The sequence below is a fragment of the Lathyrus oleraceus genome, chromosome 7, assembly GCF_024323335.1.
Source record: "Lathyrus oleraceus cultivar Zhongwan6 chromosome 7, CAAS_Psat_ZW6_1.0, whole genome shotgun sequence".
Taxonomy (NCBI): Eukaryota; Viridiplantae; Streptophyta; class Magnoliopsida; order Fabales; family Fabaceae; genus Lathyrus; species Lathyrus oleraceus.
Genome location: NC_066585.1, coordinates 21116635 through 21128208, shown reverse-complemented (window position 1 = coordinate 21128208; position 11574 = coordinate 21116635). Strand labels below are relative to the sequence as shown.

At 34.4% G+C, this 11574-nt stretch overlaps 1 protein-coding gene across 1 annotated transcript; it reads right to left on the bottom strand.

Moving 5' to 3' along the window:
• Positions 1-3296: 3296 nt before the first annotated feature.
• LOC127101782 (uncharacterized) lies at positions 3297-3827 on the bottom strand. The gene has a single exon (XM_051039225.1). It carries the CDS (start codon positions 3825-3827, stop codon positions 3297-3299), a length of 531 nt encoding a protein of 176 aa, XP_050895182.1.
• Positions 3828-11574: the final 7747 nt, after the last annotated feature.

The window sequence follows — 11574 nt, the reverse complement described above, 5'->3', positions numbered from 1 at the left end:
TCAAAAGACCAAACAGAATGATCACAATCAAATCAATATCAAAACAGCTCAATAAATTCCACAAAAATTCCAACCTAAACAGAACACATTCAATGAGCATCATATCAAATTTCATGCTATTTGGACCAGAGGAAGTATGGAAATTAAATTCACTAAGTCCAGACAAGTTCAAGCAAGCCAACACAAGGCATCAAAACAATCATCAACTTCCATTAATCATAAAACAGTGACAAAACATGATAAATGAATGGGATCAAAACCACAATGACCTATAATGTGTCTAGAATTCACATGTCAAATTTCACATCCATCCAATTAATGACCAGAATTTCACAAAGCAAATACAAACATGTGTCACAAAAAATCAACAAATGACCAAACAGAAGATAAAATCCCAATCAAATAGGAAATGCCATCAATAAATCCAGAAAACTTCTCATGTAATCTCAACATCCTTATGCTCAATCATGCAAAAATTTAGCCCAATCCAATGTCCACAAGCATGGCAAATAAAATCGTGAAGTTCACCAAGCATGGTGTGACACAAATTGTCACACCTCTAATCAAAAATTCATATCTCATCAACCAGGTATCCAAAAATTGCAAACCACATATCAAAATCACTAGCAAAGAGTCCAGAACATGCACAAAAAATTTCATCAATTTCTATGGAAGCATCATCATTTTATGAGTGAAATGGCAAAGCATATACAAAATGAACACATTCAATCAAACCCTAGGCATTTTATTTTTTCACACGTGCACAAAAATATTAAAAATCACCATAAAAAACTACACATCACAAGGAGAATAATTCAAAAAACCTCACAAAATTTGGACAAGAAATGAATCACTTATGATTTTTCTAAATCATGGATCAAAAATGAAATGGAATTGAAAAAAGAAAAAGAAATAATGAAATGAATTAATGCTGAAAATGGCAGTTCGTAAATACTAAACAACAACACCAAAACGCTGCGCTCTCATTTATTCGTTGGCAGCACGCGATTGGTTGGAGGAAGCGGGAAACAAGTTTTCAAAAACGGCATGGAGAAATTCAGATCAAACACGAAAATCTGGACGCGTCTTCATCGTCCATCAACAGCAACAATTCCAGAAATCGACATGCATGAATTCTCAACCAAAGTGCACAAATCATATATCAAAATCACCAGCAAATCACGTACATCATGGATATGGATTTAGTTTAATCTAATTCTAACTATGCTAAGCAAATCGAACAGAACTAGTTTGCACATCCAAACCTAAATCTCAGATTTCTCTCTCGATTCTCAACCAAAATCAAAACCACAAGCAGCATGCTATTCTACATTGAAAGATCTATAAGAACCATATGACAATTCAAGCAATGGTTGAGATCGAGTTTTTACCTCTTGATGATGGCAGATGTTGATTTGTGAGTTTCCACGTCCAAAAGGCAAAAACAGATGAAGATTCTTGATGTAGAAAGTGAATGGAATGATTAGCTTAGCTCAATGATGCTTCAAATGCCAGAACCTTCAATTTGCCATGGTAGAGCTTGCTTTCAACAGTTGCAAATCCTCCATGTTCTTGCCAATGTTTTGATCAACAGTTCCTCACAAAGCCTTGTAGAAGATAGATCCAACAATAACCAGTGCAATTGATGAAGAATTTGATGAGAATTGATGAAAAATGTCAAAAACGTTTTAGAGAATTTGGAGAGAATTGGAGGGAAATTATGTTAGATCTTGAGAAATGTGAAGTGTGATTATCAATTCTGTTACAATTAACACTTTATACCAATGCTTAATCCATTTCTTAATCTCAATTAGCAAAATCAAAATGAATTAGTGAAAATGAGTTTTTAGTGAAAATGCCAAAATGTCCTTTTGCAAAACCAGTCAATGTAACAGTGCAATGACAGTTCAAGCAAGTCACTTTGACCATTTGGAATGTGTTGGAATAGGCTTTGTGTGCAAAATCCATGTAATTTGAAATTTCACCATTTTTCCCACCAATTTTCAAAGTGATCACTTGAAAAATGACCTTTTGCCATGATCATTTTTGATGAAATGTGACCATGCATCATGAAAGTACATGTGAAATGGGGTTTGCTCAAAAAAAGATCACCCAATTTGGCCATTCCATGTGAAAGTTATGCCACTTTGAATTTAGGCATTTTTGGAAAATGATTTGATCACAACTTGCCAACCATACATGAGAAATTCAAGTTCTTGGACTTTTTGGAAAGGTGAGAGCAAGATCTACAACTTTCATGTTGAACACAATTTCATTTGAAGCATTTTTGGACATGTAATTTTGAGATGAAAAACTTTCCATTTTTGGAAACTTTCAATTACAAGTCACTTTCCATTTTTTGGAAACTTTTCTCCTGACTTTATTTTCTTCATTCTTGATCTTTGAAATGTCAAATGAAACTTGTTTCAACATGAATGAAGTGTATCCAACCCTCTCCCACCTCCAAATCCATCAATTCTGGCACAGTTGACCACAGTTGACTTTTCTGATTGATAGATGAATTTGGTTGTGCATTGATCAAGCTGAGCCTCAAACTCCTGTTGAAATGGCTCAATGATGAAACCTTAGCTTCCATAATCTCAATACAATTATGAAATGATCCCCATATCCATTATAGACCCCATCTCCTTGCCAAGCCCTGACTGGCCCAATGCAGATGATTCAACTGATTAGGGTTGACCAGTGGTCAAAACCCTAATCCTAAGGTATCTGATCAATCTCTTGAATCTCTTGGATGATAACAAGACCATGATGATGATGATGTATCATTGCACCCAAGATCAAGCTCAATCTCCTTGACAACCAAGAAACCCTAACTTGTACCACACATCCTCAGATGATTAATGATCAATTCAATGAAAACCCTCAGCTTGCATATATCAACCTTTTATCTTCTGACCAAGATCTAGGAGGATGCCTTGCACAATGTTACCACATGATATTCAATATGCAATGCCTAATGACCTAAGAATGATATGCAATATGTTAAGCTAGTCCCAAGAGAGGAGGGCAAATTTTGAGGTGTTACACTCACGATTTGGATGCCCCGCGTGCAATTGTAGAACCACCTATTTACCTCAACATCATAATCATTTTTTCACGTTTCCTCAATAGATTATACTAATACTTTCTCCATTGGAGATGTAAGATTTTTGTCCTTCGAAACATTTTCTATCAACTCATCAATCAAATCAATTTGGTAACATTGTAAATCTTGTTAAGTATTACATGTTCTTTATTAAATCGGGGAATTGATTCTCCTCTTTCTACATCAATCAAAGCTCTGTTGTAGCAAGGAAAGGCCTCCCCAATAATAATGGTGTTTCGGCATCTTCCGACATATCCAGAATGACAGAATTCGCAGGAAATAGTAAATCATCAACCTTCACCAATACGTCCTCTAGAACTTCATAAGGATAAGTGGCAGATCTTTTGGCATGCGTTAGATTCATTTTCGTAGGTTCTGGCTCCCCACAATCCAATTTCCTCATCATAGAAAATGACATAAAATTTATGTTAGCTCCTAAATAAAAAAGTGTTTGGCCAATTTTTAATGAACCTATAAAGCAATGGATTGTAAACCTACTTGGATCAGTTAATTTAGGTGGTAGCTTGCATTGAATGATAGCACTACATTCCTCTGCTAGCGCTACATTTCCATCATCTTTGCATTTGCATTTACCGTTCAAGAGTTCTTTCATGAATTTAGCATACACTGACATTTGTTCCAAAGCATCACAAAATGGAATATTGACTTGTAAAACGGTGAGTATCTCCATGAACTTCGTAAACTGCCCTACCTCCATTTATCTTTTTGGCTTCTTCTTATTTAACATATACATTGGTTTGATGTTATCCGGTAGATGAGGGTTCGGTTCATTGATGATTTAATTTTTTATTCTCCGAAAGTGTGAATCTTTATCAATGAATTTCTCAAGTGTTTCCCCCTTTTCAAGCGTCTTATCAAAAACCTCATCTTTTATTAGTGTGGATTTTGGTTCCTCAACTTGATCCTTGCTTTGTTCAACTATTGGTTTCTATTTGTTGGGAGTGGAGGGAATTGTGTGGTTCCTTAATTTTATCGCGTCACAATTTCCCATTTCCTATGTCACTAATAAGTTCGGTTGTGACAGATCATTGACTTATCATGCTTTTGTTTAAACGAGTCACGCAACCTATTTATATCCAAGAATATGTTTTGTGTTGTCAACATAAATTGCGTCAAGGTCTCTTCCAACGATGAAATTTTGAATTATGTCTCTGTTTGTGTTGTTCTTAGATTGGAACTCATAGTGACATCTTGTACTTCTCCCCTAAGTAGTTCTTCAGTACAATCACCTGTGAAGTGATCTTTCCCACAAATAGTACATGATAAAAATATTACCTCGTTTAAAAATTCCTGCGTGGTGCTTGCCTTATCCAAATTTTTGTTTGATACTTCTAGCTTTATGAGAAGTTACTCGTATCCTCCTAAAGTCAATTCACTATGAAATTTGTTCTTTGTTTCTAGCGTGTTCAACCCTCTAGTATTTGCAAAGTTGTACTTATTTAGACTCATCTTTTCTATCAGCTTTTTAACATGCGGTTCAGTGGGTGTTTTTATTGTACCACCCGCAAATGCATCTAAAAGAATTCGAACTTGTGCTTGAAGACCCTTTATAAAATTATGCATTTGCTCCATATTACTCATATTATGATTATGGCATTTGCATATCAATAATTTAAAGCTCTTCTAAGCATCGTAAAGAGATCCAATCTCTTGTTGCTCGAATTGCGTGATTTCAGCTTTTCTTTTTGTGAACTGTAGTGAAGAATCTTTCTAGAAATTTTTCTTCCAATTCTTTCCAAGTTTTTATTACCCCATTTGGAAGACATAATAACCAATCATTTTCTCTACCAACTAACAAGAAGCTGAACAATTTTAGTTTTACCTAGTCTTCTATGATACCCTCTGGTTGGCACATTGATGTTGTCTCATGAAACCTAGCCATATGTTCCCATGGGTCACTAGTTGTGTTCCCGTCAAATGGCTTATCCCTTAAATCTGAAAGCATAACGTATTTGATGTTGAAATTTGTAAGATTAGCTGGAAGAAATCTCATAGAAACATGTGATGTGTTTGTAGGCCTGCAGTAGTCCCCCATAGTTTGGGCTCTTGGCTCTGCCATAATAACTTGTCAACACCTATGTCATGCACCTCACGAATAACAAAAATACCTCAGTAGCATTATGATGAACAAGAAAAATAAAAATAAAAAATTTGCACAAACGTCACCTTGTTCAAAGCTCAACAGTCCCCGACAACGACGCCAAAAACTTTATGACTTCTCGGCAAATGTACCAATGATGTCGAAGTAATGAAAAGATCGAATCCACAAGGACTCCCTCCAAGCAAGATAAAATGTTGCAATATAGAAAAACTATTAAAAAGGGGGTTTTCGAGTTTTAGTGTGAAAAGTAAATAAATGAGTAAACAATATCACGAAAGCGGTCAGGTTGTGTTCTAGAATCCCCTATTCCTCTATTGTTAATGTTTGATGCCCTATATGAATGACCTACTCATTATAACCTCACAACAAAATAACATAACCGTTATAGCCGATCCCTCACGAAATAACTCACTAACCACTACTCAAAGCTTATTATCCCTAGTCTGCCAGCGTAAGCATGGTTAAGCGATGTATAAAACATTAATTCTTTATGCTACTACCCAGGGTATCCTATCCTTATTCAACCAACATAAGTACAATAATTGCCCTAGGTCCAACATATGGACTAATGGACAGTATTTCCTATGATCCCAAAATCAGATTAAAAGAGTATCTCACATAAAAAGCATTACGAACAAGAAGCAACTGAATAAGATTATAGATCAATAAGTTCATACAATAGTCAAATCAACATAGAATCCAACAATATAGAAATAGGTTCATCATAACACAACCTAACCTATAGGAGCTTAGCTGCTCATATTGGAATCAACAATACAATATTTGATAGATAAAAATAACATGAGAAGTTCCTTGAAGTGATGGCCTACAATGGCTTCAAATGCTCTAAAAATCTCCATTTGTGTCGTCAAAAGCATGTTTCAATCTCCAATTTCATAACTATCACACCACGAAAAACATATGAGCACATCGCACACTCAAAGATACAATAGAGTCACCAACGAACTTTATTTATTCCAAAAGGAAAGGAAAAATATCAATAAAACCCAAGGGGAAGAGAAATGGGTAAGGAAGTCGGTTATTCGAGGGGAAGGTATTAGTATCCCTCATATCCGTTGTACTCAACAAGAACCAATTTGGTTGTTCTTTGCTTGAATGAGTGTTATTACCTAAAGGTTACTTACGAAAGGGAAAAAAGGTTTATAATTAGTGTGCTCTCCAAGGATTTGTACCCTTGTGCCTACATATCCTCATAGTGCAATGAGGATATCAGAGCTCCATAGATCATGGAACCAAGGATAAAAAATGAAAAAATAAAGTGATAGAAGTGGTGGAAGTGGTGTTTAAACTGGACAATTAGTAAAGTGTTTAGATCAAAAGGATGATAGAAGTGGTGTTTTAACCAAAAAAATTCTATTTTAACCGAGAATTGGTGATTAACCAAAGGAGAAAGAGAAAGTGGTATTTTAACCGATAGACGGTGATTAACTAGAAGAGAATGAGAAAATGGTATTTTAATAGATAATCGATGATTAACCAAAGGAGAAAGAGAAAATGGTATTTTAACCGATAGACGGTGATTAACCAGAAGTGAAGGAGAAAATGATATTCTAACCGAGAATTGATGATTAACCAAAGGAGAAAGAAAATGTGGTATTTTAACCGATAAACGGTGATTAACCAGAAGAGAAGGAGAAAATGGTATTTTAATCGAGAATCAGTGATTGACCAAGGAAAGAGAGAAAGTGGTATTTTAATCGATAGACGGTGATTAACCAAGGAAAAAGAGTATGTTAACCATAAGAGGTGATTAACCCAACGAAAGAAAGTGTATCAAAGAGTCTTGTGTTGGATCCAAATAGGAAATGTAGATGTTAATTTTTGAAGTGTTAAGGGTGTTGAAAGAAGAGCTGTTGTACTTGAATAATTAAAGGTTTGGATGTTGCACTATGGCGGAAGAATTATTTTTGATTAGTTGTGACTGATTTTAAGTAGGAGACAAGCATCAAACCACAAGCTAAGCACGGGCGGCAATCCGAATACTTGGTAGTTGAGAGGACAGTTGCATCCTAACCCCTCTTTTTTATCCCAAAAGTTTTATTTGTGAAATTTGTGAGGCGAGTTTAATCATTGGTACTTAGAAGGAGACAAGCATATAACCACAAGCTAAGTACGACCGATAATCAGAATACTCGGGAGTTAAGAGGACAATTCATCCTAACCTCTTTTTTTTCGCCCTAAGAGGACCGAATTAAACTCGTTTATTGTTAAGTGTTTTTAAATAGAAGACAAGCATTGGACCACAAGCTAGGTACGACCGACAACCCAAATACTTGAGAAATGTCGTGTTCAAGTATGTACATCCCACCCTTTTCAGCCAGTTTATTATGAAAATGTTTTAAAAATGACTTGATATTGGATCAAGTGTTTGAAGTGTGAAAGTGTGAGAATGAAATGGAATGGAAGAGATACTTGACGTTGGATTAAGCACTTGCATAACATTTAATTGAATTTGATTTGGAAAAGCACTTGATGTATGATCAAGTGTATCTTTGTCTTTTGAAAAAAAGTTATTTTTATCGATTTGGTTTTATCTTGTTTATTAATATGCAAAGGAAAGTGGTAAATAAAGGTAACATTTTACCCACAATGGGGGAATGAATCATAAACCATACACGAATTAAATCCATACAAGCATATAACCATTAATCATTAACCATGTATAAAAAATCATTCAAGTGGCAAGAAGAAAATCAAGCACATTCATAATAAATGAAAAGTGCAATCAAGAATAGATGCAAAGAATTAACTCTAATGTTTTCTAATTATAAATAAATTTCTAAGATTAATCCTAACTAAAATGCTAATTAAAGACTATATGGGATTATCGTGATCATGGATTTTCAATCAAGAACGTGACTAAAATCTAATGAACATATTATTTTCTACCATTAAAATGAATTCTAAGGATTAATTGAAGATTATCCAAAAAGATCTATGATAAATTCTCTAACTAATGGTATGATATTTGTTATTTTTTTCAAAAGTATCGTATAAAAGACAATTAAGACCAAAAATGCATTCAAGCACTAAAATGCATTTTAAGGAATTAAAATGTTTAAAAAAATATTAACTAAAAAAATAAGAATTAAGAATAAAGAAAAAAAAGTGGCATAACATGAAACAGGTTGCAATTAGCACTTGGGCGCAGGCCCATGTGCATCCAAAATCCAGAAAGCACAAAAAAAAATAGTGCAAGCTAAAGAAAGGGGTTTGTTGTTGTTGTAGGGTGCAACGAGTAAATGGGATTAATGGCTTCCTTGGGAGGCCCCCTACACCTCAATCCAAGATAAGGGGGGAGAGATTAGAATTCCAATTTCACACTTCAATCAACTCACGCTCAAACCTCTCTAACTCAAGTAATTTACGGCCGCCGCCCTACACCGTGCTGGAAATCACCACCGGTGGCGATGGAGTCCTAAATGCTATCTAAGCCACATCGATATAAACCTCTCCTTAATATAAACATTGTTATAACCTCAGATTCACTCAACAGCGAATGAAACACATCCCAATCTGGTTTCTCAGCTAAGGAACCTAATTCCTAAAAAATGAAAATGAATACTAACTGCCCCTACCTTGAGCCACATTCAAGGGGTTTCGCTTCTACAAGTCACAGTCTATAAACATGACACGAGAAAAATGAAAAAATAGTGAACAGTTGAGGCTTACCTGCGGCGACGATAAGTGTTCCGGCGAATTTCGGAGTGAGGTGAAGAAGATGACACAAGCAGTCCAAGAGCATGCTCCAACTACCAGGTAAATTGATACCTGACTCGATGCTTCCTCAATCCTCTTATTCCCTTTCCTTCTATGTTTAATTTTTCTTGTGTACTTCTATGTTGTTGTTATGGTAATGAGTCTTAAACGACTCTGACAGTGTTGAGAGCTTTGGAGAGATGTGTGATCCTATTGCAGGGAGAACAAATGGTTAAAGGTGTGAATGGTGGAGTGGGGCTGAACTCGGTTGTTTAGAGTTGCATACATTCAAACACTAAAGGCAATGGTGATTCAGAGCTTTTTTGTGGGTGACGGATATGAAGATGGAAGTTGAGAGATAAGAGCGTGAGTAAAGAGTGAAGAGAATGCAATGATTGAATATTGAAAAATGAGAGAATGATCAGAAGACCCCCCTGATTGAGCAATGATTTAGAGGTTTTATAGAGTGGTTGACTTATAACTGAATCGGGTAGCATGGGCACGATTATTGCAGATGGTTAAAACTTTATTAAACTCTCATGTCTAAGTTTGTTAGATGATAAACTTTATCAAAACGATTATGCTAATATTGGTTAGGGATCGAATCAGTTAGTTATTGGTTAGGATGAGGTTAGTTGAATCCAAATTTTGTTATAAGTTCTACTAGGTTAAAGTTAGTTATTGGATTCAGTTAGAGAGTGTCATACCCCAAAATTCACCTTATCCCCCCCCCCCCCCCACACACACACACTTTCAACTGATCCATGGCCTTTTTGCATATACATACATTCATTATTCAATCACCATAATCGCATTAACATCCACAACCAAAAGCATATTGCACGGACACAAGGCATGGTATTTACACCTGAGAGAAAACTGGAGTTTTCCGGTTAAAGCTCTAGAGAAAATACCAGCAAATTAAGAAAAAACCAATTTTTGGTCTATGCAATCGGTTAACCAAATCATGTTAACCGATTACACAGACATAATTTAGACTCCTCAAGCAATTTTTGGTTTGTGTAATCGATTAACCAAATCTTATTAATCGATTACACGGACACTGCACAGGCTTCCCAGACCCTTTTTGGCTGGTGTAATCGGTTAACCAAATCATGTTAACTGATTACACTTGTATAGACAGCAGTAGTAACTCTATTTTTTTGACACAAAGTAATTTCTTTTTCACCCACTTATCCACTTGTTTCCCCTATAAATATGGACACTATTTCCCTTCATTTACCATGCTTTCTAGCCCCCAAAGTTATTTCCAAACATCATTCAAATCCTATTCTCTAAACTTAAGTCAAAACAAAAAAATCATTCTCCCCAAAAAGTCACCTCCCACCAACTTTTTCCCACTTCACTTTTTCCCCCCTCAAAACTTCTCACTCTCTAACACTCACAACTCAACCCATTCATTAAGTTTCCACCATAAATACTTTCATCTCAAACCTCTTGCTTCATATTCAAGCTCAACACCATTCCAATCTAGCTTTTTCACATTTTTGGGTAATGATTGTAACTTAAAATTTTAAACTTTTTTGTTTCTGTTTTATATTGAAAAATGGTTGGTTGTTCTTGGTTGGTCTTTTGAGAGGGTTTAAAGTCAAGCTTGCAAAAAATGATTAAGTTTAGTTTACACTTTTTTTTTTTGAGATTTTTTTCTCTTACTATCTTTTTTGTTCACCTTTTAGTCTTACTTTGTGTTTGTTATCATTTATTTTTGACTTGTTATTACATTGGTTTAGTTGATGAAGTCTATTAGATTATGACCATGGTAGCTAAGAGTTTATTAAATCTTCAATATTTCAAACCTATTAATGACTGATCAATAGATCATTCATGATACTTTGAGGCATTGATAGATTGTCTCTATTTCAACCATATTTGAGTCATTTGATGCATAGATGAAATCATTTTCTTTACATTAACTTGCTAATCCATTTGTTGATTGTTATTCCACTAACCACTAACTACTAACTCCTAACATTTACATTATTTCATTTTATTTCCTTTGTTATTATTTTGCTCACAATTTTTATTTTATTGCTCATCTTATTTTCAAGTACTTTATGTTTATGTTCATTATTTACTCTTTTACTATCTTGCTAAATAAAAAAAGAAGAGTAAAAACAAAAAGAAAGAAAGTAAATCATAATTATTTGAGCGACATAATTTGTTAAAATGTTGATATATGGACTTAGGATTGTATAACTTTCTTTGTTACAAATATATTGTTAGATGATTATTAATCATCTTCTATACTTTGCATCAATGATAAGTTATCCCTTATTGTGTCATATTTTGAGTTTTTGACATATGGATAGATAGTCCTAAAAATGTTCATTTTGCATATATTACTAACCACTAATTATACTTCACTAACTTTGTTTACCATTAACCTTTGTTATTGTAAGTTTGGTACTACTAACTTGTTATTTATTTCGTGACATTTATATTTACTAACCATTATTATTGTGATATTGTCATTATTATCTTTTAATTTACTTTTATGTCATTATCTTGTAATTTACATTCAAGCACTCATTACCATCATCATTGTATAAACTCATCATGCATGTTTATTTGCTTGTTAATTATTTTATTATCATCAAACATT